Source organism: Mixophyes fleayi, chromosome 5 (assembly GCF_038048845.1).
Source record: "Mixophyes fleayi isolate aMixFle1 chromosome 5, aMixFle1.hap1, whole genome shotgun sequence".
Taxonomy (NCBI): Eukaryota; Metazoa; Chordata; class Amphibia; order Anura; family Limnodynastidae; genus Mixophyes; species Mixophyes fleayi.
Window position 1 is genome coordinate 60,373,648 of NC_134406.1, and position 15,618 is coordinate 60,389,265.

General features: G+C 37.1%; 1 protein-coding gene across 2 annotated transcripts in view; it reads left to right on the forward strand.

The window, feature by feature from the left end:
• The window catches only part of TAX1BP1 (Tax1 binding protein 1), a 68,396-nt gene that overhangs the window by 41,393 nt on the left and 11,385 nt on the right, over positions 1–15,618 (forward strand). For both annotated transcript variants that reach the window (XM_075212276.1, XM_075212278.1), the window contains exons 8-13: positions 2,677–2,862; positions 3,448–3,693; positions 4,320–4,469; positions 5,773–5,854; positions 6,737–6,855; positions 8,222–8,347. In XM_075212276.1, coding sequence (XP_075068377.1) covers positions 2,677–2,862; positions 3,448–3,693; positions 4,320–4,469; positions 5,773–5,854; positions 6,737–6,855; positions 8,222–8,347 — 909 coding nt within the window. The remainder of the gene's footprint in view (positions 1–2,676; positions 2,863–3,447; positions 3,694–4,319; positions 4,470–5,772; positions 5,855–6,736; positions 6,856–8,221; positions 8,348–15,618) is intronic.

Here is a 15,618-nt window from a genome sequence, read left to right on the forward strand (position 1 = left end):
GCACATCTGATGGGTATATTAAGGGCATGACGTAACTGCTGAGTTTCTAGAAGATGTGAGAATGTATTCTGGGAATTCTATCTTAAGAATGCCAAATGATCAGGTGTTATGTGTATCAACTGCACCCACCAAGGCAAAGGTCCTTAACTCCTAACACGCTATTTTAAAAGCAGCTACATATGTAGATAGTAGTGTGTTTTTTTTCCTGTAGTCAACCCAGCAGTAGAACTCGGATGCCTCAGCATCTGAAGAATTAGATATTTACATAGTGATTAAACCATCAGCAGCCGGCTGAAATAAAACCTAAAATAGAACTGGAAGTGGCACACAGAAGAGAGTCTGATTATTACTGCTCTTCAATGATTTTTCACTATTGTCGTTCACTGTTTTTTTGGGGTTTTTTTGGATACTCATCTGAGTTTAGAGCTTTTGCAACACTCATTTCATTCATTGAGGATACGTGTTACAATATTCAATATTTTAATACAATTTGATATTCTGATCTCAGGAGTAGAGTTCTAATAAGATTTTTCATGTTTTTATTATACCGTATTGCTATTTTTTCATTTGATATTAAATTTGAACTTGTTGCTTTATCTGCATTTAGGCTACATGTTTACTAAAGGGAGAGAGAGGGCATTATGTACAAATGAGCAGACAGGCCTAACCTGTGTGCATGTTCATCTCCCAACCACACAGCAGGCCCCAGTGATGCTGGATCTTATTCAGTTAATCCATCCTCGTGGCCCTCAGTCCAAGCAGCAGAATCACTGTGTATGTGGGCAGCATATCCTTCCTTGGGTGGAGCTAGCATATGAACTAATAAATATTAGTAATGGATAAAATGTGGTTTAAGAAAATAAAATGCATATAAAAGCAAAAAAAAAGTGTAAACCTCCATCAGTTCTGTAGCAGTTTTCATAAAGAGATAGATATATATACCACAGATGGTAATTATCTATATATCCATTTCTATAGGTATTCATAATTGTCTTCTATGTTGCCTTTTATTTTTAGTACAATGAACTTTCTATACCCTGTAGTGATTTTTTTGGGTTGGTGTTTGTCTGTGGAGGGGAGGGCAATATTCCTTGGTTTAAGAGACAACATTAAACATTTTAGCAATAATGATGGCATTTCTGGGGTGGAAGAACAAGAACAACAAATATTCCCAGTTGAAGCAGTTAAGTTCACACAGAAAAGGTGAATGAGTAGTATGTTTTTAAAATAGCTTTTCAAAACCATTTTTTTTCAAATAGTTATTAATACTCTTATATAAGCAATTGGTCATTCATATTTAGGTATAGTTTTCTTTTGTTTCATATCAATCATCTGACCCTTTTGTAATTTTATGTCGTATCAATATGTCCATTAACATTCAGTGCTTTTAAAATGGAAACCATAGTCTCCAATAGAGACCAATAAAAGAATAGTTCATGACCTAAAATTAAAGGCTGGAAGGTTTGTATTAACCATAAGAGTAGAGCTCTTCACACATAGTGAGTGGAACATATGGAAGATGTTACCCTCCGAGACAGTGTGTTTGGCTCATTCCGAGCCTTGTTTCTTTTGTGTCCAGTTGAGTGCAAAGTTTTTTATGCAGTTGAGAAGGAACTTTGTTCCAAAGAGAAAAGTCAGTGGAAAGATTAAAATTAGTAATGGGTCTAATTATGTAGAATTGCAATTAAGTTTGTTTTTGTGTTGTTGGTGTGTGTGTGTGTGTGTGTGTGTGTGTGTGTGTGTTGTTAATACATTTTTTGTTAGTTTAAGCAAAACACACACACATTTTAATATATTGCACTGTATTCTGCAATAATATACACAGTGCTTCAAGTGGCCCTGTATGATATACCTGCACTTTTTCTCCCCACTTCCTAAAAGCATGTGTGTTCTTACAGAGCGGTGGTCATGTTCTTGTAGCCACCTGTAAGGACAGTGTGCTGGAGATTGGTGGTCATTTTCTTGTAGCCAGCTGTAAGGACAGTGTGCTGGAGATTGGTGGTCATTTTCTTGTAGCCAGCTGTAAGGACAGTGTGCTGGAGAGCGGTGGTCATTTTCTTGTAGTACAGATCTTTTTCCTGCTAGATAAATGTCACTAAATTGAATATCAACAAATAGGTGCCATGTGGAGGTGAAATCCTCAGAGGGCAACAGAGCAGGTTTAAAGGAATAGGGGATAGAGCAGCAACATGAGAAGGCAACAATATCTAGAGGACAGTAGGAGGGCAGTTGAACAACAGACAAGCTACTTGTACGGCGCTTCAAAGCACTGTGGCGCCTTACAAAGCTACGATAATAATAATTATAATAAGGATCTATAATTTTCTGCTATCAAATTCCATTCACTTGCATTTTTCATTCTGGACACACATAATATACCATTGCCTTGTGACAAGTCCACTTAAAGTATGGTAAATGTGATGGCAAATCATTGCAATACAAATTTGAATTAAGAATCACTTGCATTTCAGATGTACACTTCTCAATGTATAGCAAAGCCTATTATAGGAAATCCAATAAAGGGGATGGGAGAATGAGTTAATGTATGCTACCTGGTAAGGATAAATATGAGGAAACTAAAGTAAATGTAATTTCACTTCAAGTGAATTTTTTGTTGTTTAAATATATGAGGATACCTGTCAGAATAATTTTAATTTATTTTGGACTTTTTCATAGGGTCACCTGAAAAACACTGAAATAGGAAACACAAAGCTACTTACAGAGATTCAAACATTAAAAAATTTAGACACAAATAAAGAAAACCTAATAACACACTATAAGGAGGAACTTGGCAAAGTGAAGCTGTGCCTGACTGATAAAGAGAAGCTTTGTAAGGAGCTGCTGCAGAACTCCTCTGAGAAGGTGAGAACGGCTTTCACAGAGTCTATTGTCACAGGATGTGATGCCCCGTTTAGCCCCCTCTTCAGCTTGTTACCAAGTCTTTTAAAGGGCCTGTACCTTAAATATTATTCCCTGCTTTGCTGCATGAACATGTATGTTTGGCTTATTTCCTGCTCTTACATTCATTATCCAAGAGGCAACATTTGGAGCGCTCAACTTCTTAAGTAATATGGATATTTGTCAAGCGAGAGCTATAGAAACGCACACTTATACCCAGTAGAGATGGAATAAAATTGAAGGAAAGAGATTTAAAGATAAAATATATCAACCATTAATTTAAAGCCAGCTATTATCACATTTCCTAGATGTGGCCCTTAAATAATAGAAAACCATCTGTTTTTGGTGTGTGAATATGGTTAAATATCACAATTTTAGCCTTACGTTGGGCATTTGAGTTTAAATGTACGAGTCTCCACCACCTCTCCTAGGTAAAGTAGTAGTTACTTTAGTCTTCTTAATGTATCATAGATTTTTTTTAATTACCATACATTTTTGGTAAACTTCCATGATTTAGTAATTCTGTTCTATATTTTTGTTACTCTCTAGGAGAACATTGGGTTTTTAAAACAACAGCTTCGTAAGATTGAGGATGAACAACAGGCCAGCAGACAAGAGGTTTCCTTTATGTCAAAGGAGCTTAGTGATGCAGTGAATGTACGTGATAAAACCATGGCTGACCTCCATACATCTCGCCTTGAGACAGATTGTGTGAAGAAACAACTTGCCACCGCATTGGCTGAACTCAGGCTGCGAGATCCGCCAATGTCCTCTGCTACCTGTTCAAAAAACGAGGTAAAATAATGAATATAGTTTTGACGGTATCCTTGCTATTTGCTTATATACACATAGTGCACAGATGCATTCATGAATGTAAAAATAAATAGTCTAGCATATACCTGTCCATGACAGAGAAGATTAGTAGAAGTTCTTCTCTGCCTGTGAGCATATGTATGAGGTCTTGTCCTACTGATCAGTCCTCACGTTTAGTGAGAGACTGTAATGCTCTATATGACTAGTGCTGTGGGATTTTGTGAATAGGTTGCTTTAACTGAATCTAATGAGAGATGTCTAATTATTGCCACTATTCTGTCTGTACATTCTTGCTTCAAAATGGTGCCTATGTACATTTTTACAGTATGTTATATAAGTGTTTGAAAAATGGGACGAGTGTGACGCTTCATGAATTGTTAATTTGTATGATCTTATCCCATCTGTGCTTCTGCTTTGTAAATTACCCAGATCACATTTGTTATGTTATTTCAATCGTGGATGATCTTTTGTCCTATGTACATTGCCCTGAATTACAAGCTAAATAATTTCTACTTTCTTGTCTAAAAACAATTGTAGGCAGTAATTACTACAACAGTCGTGTTCATTTCACACTTAATGCATATTTCACTTATTGTTGTTATTATTAGGACGTAGAGACCATTAGAGTGGAGCAAGAACTTCGAAAAGAGGTTGAGGACCTGAAGTTGAGACTACAAATGGCAGCTGACCACTATAAAGATAAATTCAAAGAATGTCAGAAGCTTCAGAAGCAAGTAGTAAAACTCACAGAGCAGCTTGTAAGTACACGCTATTAGTAGTAGCTGAAATGTGCTGAGATTATAAAATGTCTGACACATTGCATCATGGGTAGGGATCTCTTGGTCTCCAGCTGTTTTTACACTACTACTCACTTTACCTTCTTCATGCTCATTTATGCGGTGATTATCAGGCATTTGTGTTGTGTATCACTGTATGTTATATTCCTATACTGAGCGGCATAATCAAACCTGCCCACCTCATCTTGAGCACGGTTAGAGGGCCCAAGAACTAAAGTGTGCAGTCTAGTTTCGCAATCGCCTTCCTCCTGTTCCCTTCTTTATAGTAGATGACCCTTCCACGTAGAATAGGTAAAAGTACTCAGGCGCACATATTTTTAGTTTGTAAGAAGGGTGTGTGGGGTTAGAAACACAATTATTGGGTGGGTTGGCGTAATTTGGATTTGTTTAGGTGAGGGGGGGGGGGGGGCACATTCTGTATTTTGTTATATTCACACATTTTTTATGAGAGTGAATGGTCTATATGTGATATGATGGGGAATTCCATATAGTGAGGGTAGGGTCTGATGGATATTTGATCCAGTGTTGTTTGGAACATTGTTACTAACCCAACAACTTGTGTGCAGGAGATATCAGCTGGTATGTATCAAGTGAGTGATCACCACTGCATACCTACCCCTCACTCTGCACTAAGCGGGACCACCAATACGTTACACAGCACCTGTTGCTTGATAACGTCCCTTTCTTTCATACAAATAAATCACAAAAATGTCACTGAATAGAATGAAGACTACTGAAACCTAATTTAGTACTATGACATCAAAATACCAAAGTGGTTTAATTTCTGTATCAAAAACGACTGCTCATGTGTTATAAGGAGTAATACCACCCTCATAAATGAAATATCTTTATATTAGAGATTACTAATGTACAGCAGAACCATTTGTTCTAGTTCACAGTCAGGACTATACAAGTGAATCATTAGTGTTATATTTATATGTGCAGATCTCAAGGTGACAATTTTTCCAAGGATTTGTTCATCAGAAAATAAAGAGAAAATATTGTTTATACAAAGCTCATTTCTACATTCTTCTTTTCTGTATCCTTCCTCATTTGTCAATTTTCTATTCATTCAGAGAATGTCATAATCATTTATTTTTGTTTTTAATGCAAAATATAAACTGAAACTAGCATCAATGTTAATGTTTTCATGGAAACGTATTCACAACTTAAGAGCAGGAAGACAACTGTAGCGCGAATATGAAAATTGCTGGGTACCTTTGGCTTTGTTTGCTTATTGTTTTTTTTTTGTCTATTAAATTAGAAATCGGCAGAAAGCCAGCTGAAGGTAGCAGATCTGTATGGGAACTCTGAGACGCCAGTTATGTCACCTTTTTCTCCACCTGGTAAGGGCTTTCGTAGTAAGTAAAAAAAAATAAAAAAATAATGTAGGCGGATGGGCCAATACACACACACTTTTTGACAAGTGTTGGCTTCACTTTGCGTCCATTTGAATGTTGCATCGTTCAGAAGCATTAACACTTAGTAAAATATAGTTATGGTCTATTCTGTAATACACTGTGCTGCAGGGAAGCATTGAGAACACTCTGAACAAAGTGCAGTGTTTTGCTTAAGCATTTAACCGGCAATAGTTTTCAATTCCTTTGTGTGAAATCTTAAAAATAACTGCCATAGATGATGTTTTTTTTATTTTAATTTCTTATTTGTTTTTAGAGGTCTTTTGTGCTTTGAAGCTAAACAGTGTTCAGCAAAGTAGCAGAGGTAGCTGTATATGAAATGTAAACATGTTTTTCCATGCATAGTGATGGGTATATACAATTACAGCAAACCTCAGATAGTATCTTCCATAAATAACCTTTAAAACACAATTTATTTATTTTAAAAATTAAAAAAAATTAAACCCTTAAATTGCAACCACATGTAAGAGATACCTATGCATTTCAATGTGATAAATATCTAATCAAAACTGACATACATTTGGTTTACAACATAACCTCATACTGAGTGTGAGGTCTCATGTATTTATTTATTAACATTAATATCTGTATTTTGCTGTTAGATTGTTTAATTGTGTGGAATTTGTAATATACTTCTAGTTGCTCTGACACTAAAGCTGGCCATAGACACAGCAATGTTTACCATTTTAGAATGAATAACAATTGCCGAGTGCAGACACAAATGACATCCACTTTATATCTAAATGATAAATATAAATAATCACTTTGTAACTTCCTGAACAGCAAATATGATTTTTGTTTTCTCTTCAGAGAGTCCAATTTCATCAGACTCTGTACCCGACTTCGTTGTAAAAGAGCAAGTGGCAGAAATGAGCAAGGAAATAGCTGAGAAAACGGAGAAATATCGGAAGTGCAAGCAAATGTTAGCAGTAAGTGATTAGCCAGGAAATATAGCTTGTGATATTGCTGCATTTTATCTTTTTATCCGAACCATTATTTTAGCTAATGAATATGACCTGATCAACTACAGCTGTAAATACAATGCATTTGACACAACTTGCAGTAGGCTGAGTTGTGAGAATTTATTTACAACATGGTGGGTATCCACTAAATCTAGAGCAACCAATCAGAAACTAGTTTTTAATCTGTCCAGTGCAGAGTGGACAATGACATCAAATGTCTGGTTGCATGTGGCTTTGTTCCCTTTTTTTTATTTTATTTTATTAGCAATGTTGATAAATGTGATCTTATTTCATCACACACGTTGATCAGAGTTGTCTGTTGGAGGAAACAATATATCTCAATTTTTGCTACAAATGTCACAATATGTTGAATATGTGTTGTTTCTTTATGTATCCTAATGCTAGCTACCCATGTTACAATCCCATATTGCTCAGACAAACTGGGATTGCAGTGACCCAATCTGAGCACTTTGTCCATGCTCAATCACATTATGATGATCCAGTACCTTAAGAGCACAACATAAATTGGATGCACATATTACCTATTCATTTAATGTTTATCGAATTACTTCATACGCAGGGTGATCAGTGTTATTGCCCAAACTGATTATCCATCCTGCTAGTTAAAGTCCAATTCAGTTGATTTTTATTGTCTATATGGGCCACAATCTACAGTAGTTACTAGATTTATTGAATTGACCAAATTGGTCAAAGTCTTGCTGTGTGCGGGCAGACTTAATCGGTGGAAGTCATTACACCGATGATGGAAACATACATCCGATTCCCCAACATGATCAGGATATTGTACAGCCGGCACCTCCTTAAGTTAGCAGTTTAACAGCACGAATCATGGTGTGGCCCTTCAAAGTGACGTCATTGTAGGCTGCCAGGATCTTCATTTGTTGGAATTGTTTGACGTCTCTTTTTGAAGCTGTCACTATTGGCACTCTGTCGGGAATTACACCTTCGGTCTCATCATGTTGGGGTATCCAATGTCGCTGTTTCCATCATCGGTATAAGGTACCCAACCCGATTTAAGCCAGGAAATCTGAAACACTTTTTAGATTTCCTTGATTAAATCGTGTAAATTAGGGTGAGATTATGGTGTTTTTATGCCTTCACACTGTTCACCAGCCTTGTCATCCTTTTGATACCCTTTAAAGTGAATTGATTTCATGGTATTCTTTTTAAACATTGTGCAATTGCACACTAAGGAACTCCTCTTACATTCAAATAAAAAACATTACAATTAACGTTAGCTGCTGAAAGCGATGTGAAGCACTGGGTGAGTCAAGTCGTGGCTTTACTAATTGATGTTCTTCCATTCCCCTAGGAAGAAAAGGCGAAGTGCAGTGCCTATGCTGCTGATGCTGCCAAAATGGAGCTAAAATGGAAAGAGCAGCTGAAGGCTAATGAGGGCATCAAGCTGCAGCTAGTAGCCATTGAAGATCAGTATAAGGTATGAAAACAGCCATAAGAAACAGAGAAATGTCATTGTACAAACACTTCTCATAAGATTGTATGATCAGAAGTTCTAATGAAGCCATTAATGGTTATTATCTGACCTCCTCTTGCATTTTCGGTCATAATACTCAAAGTTTACAAAGTTATCTTTTAGGTACATACAGTTACATAGAACCTGTTCCCTATCCTATAGGGAGATTGGTTTATTGCTCAACCAAAAGTTTGTGCGATCACCTCAATCATAGTTATTGACAGCCTGTCGGCAAATTATGTCTGTAAACATTGGAAACCATTATAGTGCTATGAATTTCATACCACACAGCAACCCATTCATTGCTTAAAGCTTGGACCACAATCTTTTGTGTGACTATGTTAAGGGAATGTTAAAAATCGACCATCGTTCTGATTTTAAATTGCGCACTCTGGTATTTCTTTCACTTTTTATATTCTAAGATGTCTAACACATTAACGTTTCACGTGGCTGCTACTGAGAGTATATCTCATATGTACTGAGAGTTGTTCCTGGAAACATCAGGAGTTGGCATCTCATACTTTCCCCCATTTCCGATAAAAATGAGTTTGATAACAAGCAGAACCTAATTTTCATCAGGCACAATGATTATTTATTACACAGCGATAAGCCAAATTACTTATATAGGGCTAGGTGGCTGAATCGCCAAGTGCTACAAATGAGTATATGAGGTGCCACAAGGCTGCCTTTTTTCCCACTTTATAAATGATCCATACATAGATGCTGTAAATGCCACATTGTCTCTTATTCCACCTGGAAGTGTTCCTTTAAACAGATCTGCCCAATTTTAGTTGTGGATGGTTTCTTTTTTTGGTACAGTGGCTACTGACGGATTTACTGCACTGTCCTTTGATCAAATCAATTTATGATGATATAAAGTTCCTCTTATCTTTGCAGAATAAAATTACAGAATGGAGATTCATTCTCTGAGCTGGATGAGGTTGAGTAATCCAGGGATGAAACAAAAATAGCCAGTACTAGTGTCTATATTTCTGTCAGTCTCCTCCATGCAGGACACTCCAACACTGTTATTGAAATAGTCTGTTATCAGTGGGATCTCTTTGATAGTCGTGGGCCTTAGGTAATATGCTATTTGATTTGGCATGGTCTCTTAAGTAACTAAAGCATCTAGTTCTAGGAATTATAAAAAAAACCAAAAAAAACAACTACGAATCTAGAAACAAATTATGGTTGAGTGTTTTAACACCAAAGGTTTTTTTTTTTTTTTTTTGCATTGAACCGAGACTGACAAGAGGGAGCAGTGGTGGCCTGCGGGCATGAAACTGGGGTGGGGGTTTGTCTGGGCACTCCTGGGGGGCACTAACAGATTTCTGCTATTTCGTGACATGGTACATTCATTCCTGTTTGCAACAAATATGGCTTTTACATCACTTCGCTAAGCTTAAATACTGCTGATAGGTAGTGTGTGATTCAAAGATACCTGTGCTAGAGATTACACTGGTCACATGCTGCTTGATACTAGGGTCAGGTGACAGGACCAGAGCCGAATTTGGATACACATATATGGGCTGAATTGGACAATATTGCTTTATGCATGGCTGGGATCTGTTAGATGACTGCACACAGGCCGATAGTGGTCATCTATTGACCACGTTTACAGACATACCTGATTGTGATCTGATTGATTCCAGTTAGATTATTATCAGGAAACGTGTTCATTTTTAGGACACACATGTAGCAACAGCAGGCCAGTTGCTCCATATCAATTAAGACACGTAGCAAAGGCCCTTAAATAAGACTAGTAAGGATAAAATACATAAAACAAAACAGGATAGAATATACTAACAAATATATCATTTTTCTCTTCTATCTGTGTTTACATTCATTACTTTGTTTCATGAACGATCTATCACGTGATCCAAGCAGGGTGTATTGCAATTAGCTAATTTTCTATGTTATTATGGAATCGCTAAATTACATAGCATTTCTCATTACAAAAGTCGGGAATGTTTTCAAGGCAACCGATAGATACAATATTAGACATTAATAGAATAACACAAATGTATTTGATTTGAATGAGTATTGTTTAATGTTAGATTGTACAAGATTGTGAAAGTATATCCTTCTAATGAACTTGATAATTAAATAGGCTGTTTTATGTTATTGGCAGCACCCTCCATTTAAAGGTGAAAAAGTGTAGTTTCCCTCATTACATTCTGACATTTCTGTCCTGGAGAAGTAGCAAAACGTTTGAATGTAATAAAGGAATATACGTTTTCATCTTTAAATAGAGTGCGCTGTACTTTGGATTATTCCCTCTTTATCAAAAGATTTCAGGAATAGTCATCCTGTATAGGACCCACGTACTAATAATATAACTATTGCTCCTAAGATCTTGTAAACCTATATTGTCAACTACGTGGAACCAGAGAAAAGAACCATCGAGACCGGAGATTGTATAGTTGGCCAGTGCTCTGCTCTTACAGCCCCTCCAGTTTGCTTTATACATCTACGTTTAGATGCTGTTTGTGTGGCTGGTACATTTGTTCCAAAGTGGATTTTTTGCTTAAGTGATCTTGTAAATATATGCGATAATCACGGAGCGTTCCACTGTTTATGCATACAAGAAAGTTAGGATTTTGGGATGGGACATTGTTCCTCAGCAGCTTCCCCAATGTAGATATATTGTTTGATATTATTGCGCATTGGGACTGAAAGTTCTGATTTGATGGAAGCAGTTTGAAGATTTGTACACAGGGTGAACTAATTATCTTTTAACCTTGATTTAAAGTATTTCATTTAGGAATCGCTTGTTCTGATGCTGACTGCTAAAGTAGTCTTATCACGTAAAGCTTACCATCGGTTATGATGTCACATTGCGATTGTAGATCCCCAATTCATAAACCTCAATTAATTTTATACAGTCAGATGATGTCTTATATGTAGCAATTTTAGGAGCTGAATACATTGTAAAAGGTCAGGAGGATATTTTAATTTTGTGCTCTGGAGCAAACTATTTTTATGTTTTAATTTTATTTTTGTGTGTGTTAATAAAATTTTTTTATTAGCTCCACAGTCACCGCTGCAGTTTTTTGTTTGTTTTGATATTATTTTTGTTAATATATTCTGTCCTGTAGTGTTTTATTTATCATATCCTTATTGATCTGCATAAGCGCTGTTGCATGTAGTACTTTTCAGGAGGAGTACAGAGTCCTTTTTACACCTGCTGCAGTACCAGGTTTCATAACTGCACCATATAGGTTTTTTTTCCAGTATAGGTGTTTTCCAGTTGCCTTATGTCGGCTGCAATATCAGAGTGTGGTCAGCATTATTTCTCATCTTGGGGTTCAGTGCTGAGTGTCCTGTAGTTATTGGTTTATATTGTCTGTGTTTTGTTGGTTTTATGTTTTTGTATTTAATATCTGTTTTTCTTAGATTATCCCACAGCACCTCTTTTACATTTTCCAGTTTGCTTAATTTGTCTATTTCTTGGTAGCACTCTTATGTTGGCTAGACATGCTAAAATTGTGTTGCCTTTTACCTAATCAGCGCAACATTGCAGCATGCCTGGCATGCACCGACAAAACCCAATTGGTTCAGGTATAAATAGTCAGGATGCAAAATCTGGACAGCTGGTGTCCATGTGTGCCATTATTTCCTAACCTTTCAATAGGGGCTCCCCGGCAGTGTCGTCATTCCACCTAATCTGCACTGGACTTTACCACACAAAATGGTGACAGATCCAGTCGCTCTGTGATGATCAGATGGTCATTCATGTGGCCAATATTTGTCTAAAGCCATCTCACTTTTTTTTTTTTAATTATTATTATTATTTTTTGTTAACTAAATAAATTAGATATTAATTTTAATGTATAGCAGACATAAGCTCTTGTATTTGTTTACAAGTCTATTGTTGGAAAACTTGGATCAAGTTAAAAAAAAATATTTATAGTTTCCACCAAAGCAGAAAAAGTTTAGACTACATAGTAACTTGTCTATATGGCTAGATCATAGAAGTAGGGGTGTCTTTTGAATGGAAACATCAACTATTGCCATATGAATAATGGGCTCAAACTGTGGAAGAAATATTGATTGTCGATGTTGTATATTATTCTGTAATTTTTGAGGAAAAGGGGCGTGTACATTTTTAGTATAGTTCAGTTAGTTCATGAGTGCATGCTGCCATATTTCTTACTTTACAGACATAAAATGTTATGGCTGTAGACTCCAGTGATTGATAGAGCGCCTTTCTGTGAATAGGGCCAGCAAACAACCTGTTGGATCCTCTTCAGTCAGGCTTTCGCTCTCAACACTCCACAGAGACTGCGCTGACCAAGGTTGTGAATGACTTGATCACAGCAAAAAATAATAACCAATACTCTCTTCTAATTCTCCTGGATCTCTCTGCTGCATTTGACACTGTTGACCACTCTCTCCTCATACAAACGCTACAATCCCTAGGTCTTGAAGGCACTCTCCTATCCTGGTTCTCATCCTACCTATCTAATCGCTCTTTCAGTGTTAATTTCTCTGGATCCACCTCTGCTCCGCTTCCTTTATCAGTTGGAGTACCACAAGGCTCAGTCCTAGGTCCTCTGCTATTCTTTATCTACACCACTTCTCTTGGAAAACTAATAAGCTCCTTTGGATTTCAGTATCATCACTATGCGAATGATACACAAATTTATCTATCCTCTCCTGATCTTTCACCATCTGTGTTGTCTCGCGTTACTGACTGTCTTTCTGCCATTTTATCTTGGATGTCTTCTCGCCAACTCAACTCAATCTTTCAAAAACTGAATTAATAATATTCCCACCCAAAAACAGAAGCTTCCTGCCTGACATTTCTATTTCTGTTGATAACATGACCATAAATCCCACCCTGCAAGCTCGTTGCCTAGGTGTAATCCTTGATTCACAACTGTCATTTATTCCCCACATCAACTCTATATCTAAATCATGTTACATACACTTAAAGAACATTTCCAGAATACGCACATATCTGACACAAGACACCGCAAAAATTCATGCACTCATCATCTCCCGCATCGACTATTGCAATTCCCTTCTTACTGGTCTTCCCAAAGTCAGACTTGAACCCCTACAATCTATTTTGCATGCAGCGGCTAGATTGATTTTCCTTACTAACCGTTTTTCCTCTGCTGAGCTACTCTGTCAGTCTCTACATTGGCTGCCTGTATTTCAACGAATCCAATATAAAATTCTTCTACTAACATATAAGGCCATCAACAAAATTGCACCGACATACATTTCCTCACTGGTCTCGAAATATCTCCCCACTTGACTCCTCCGTTCTGCACAAGATCTACGTCTCTCCTCCACTCTCATCACATTCTCCCATTCTCGGTTACAGGATTTTTTCTGGGCTGCACCCACTTTGTGGAATTTCCTCTAGTCTTCAAACCTTCAAGCGTTCACTGAAAACCAACCTCTTCAGACAAGGTTATGATATTCCTCAACCACCATCTTAATTTCCCTAGATTACCCTATTACCATCCTCTACACTGCTAACGCAAGACAACAACCTTCTGACCAACATTGCAACACACAGCCCACTCAATACTTTTACCTTTATGTTCTAGCTGGTCCATTGTGCAATATGATGTAGCACATGCCCTTGTGTTTCTAACTCCCATTGTCCTATAGATTGTAAGCTTTCGAGCAGGGTTCTCTTACCTCTCTGTATGTATTACCCAGTATTGTTTTATCAATGTTTGTTCCCAATTGTAAAGCGCTACGGATTTTGCTGGCGCTATATAAATAAATGTTGATGATGATGATGAATAGGGCCCAAAGCACATTGCTGCAGAGAGTGAGGCAGTCATTTAGGAGACGCTCAGCTGCTGTTCTATGGAATCAGTCACATCAGTCCCTGTTCCATTGAAGCTTACAGTCTAAATTACCTACCACAGTGTAGGGTCCATTTTTGCGATTGTGATTGTTTTGAGAGCTATATGGTAAAATGGTATATTTTCAAATGCCTCGCTTGTTTTTTGGATTAAAGACTGGTCAATCAGTATCTTGATTGATGACTTTTTAATGCCCTTCTAATCTGACTAGGCAGTACATCTAAAGGGGAACTATTATCTTGGCTTCTCTTATTTGAATGTACCTCTTACATGGAGCTTACTAAGTAAGGTTTTTAGTTTTTCAGATGTTACTATGGCAATATAACGTAAACATCATTTCAGAGGCCGGTGAATTCCGCTTCTATACAACCCCTGATCTTGGCTGTGGTCAGTGAGAGAGAGAGGCTCCAGAAATGAGGCCAGGAACCAAGCAGAGTGATGATCTCTGTGTATGTTGTTGGTACAGGACTGAAGTGTTAAACTGCCTAAGGCATTGAGTAAACTACACACATTTCCCATCACTATACTCAGGAGAGTCAGACAAGTACATAAAAAAAAAATCTGTGCTCTTCCAGTGGAGAGGGCGTAGAGGGGAGCAGGCTAGACAAGTTTATTAGTGCCATTACTCCCACAGCGCCCGCTATATCCCAAGGTGAGCAGTGTCCCCCAACTCCTGTTCAGTGAAAGAGATTTTATGGGAAGTACAAAAATCCTATTTTTCCCTAGTTAATGGCATTTTAAATAAAATGTCCTCTCTTTCAATGTGCTACTAAAAGAAACTTCTATGTATCCTGAAAAAAAAACTATATATCATTCACTTGGTTAGATTAAAACGTTATTAAGCGTGAAACATTGATATCTTATAGGGGTTAAAGTGCCATTTTATGTCATGTTTGCATCTTGTATGGTTTAAATCTTTGTCACTCAGGCAGACTCATATGGCCTCTGGTTATAAGCAGCGTTATATATTATTCTGCAGTTCTGGTGACACAAGAGCAAAGCTCAAGTGCTTTAAATCAAAAATTTCTGTTGTTCAATGAGGTCTGCTCATAAGATATACTGTAATTTCTGAGTGCTAAGTATGAGGCATTTCTCTGAGTGTATGACCCTGATTGGACTCTCAGCCAAGCATCCTAAATCTGGCTGTATGTGAAATGAGTTTTAACCCCTGACTTTAAGGTTCTTTTTAAGTGTGTCTGATTTCAGACATAAGTCATCCATAGAACTTAAAAACATCAAACAGATGACAGTGCACATGCATTTAAATTGAACCTGTCTTGTTATGAAAAAAAACTTGATTTATTTAACTTAGTTTTGTATCTAAGTTGAACTTTGACCTCTGTAATGTAGGGTGTTTGTGATACTTAATGAGCAATGCCAATGACCTACAAATCACTTAGACGA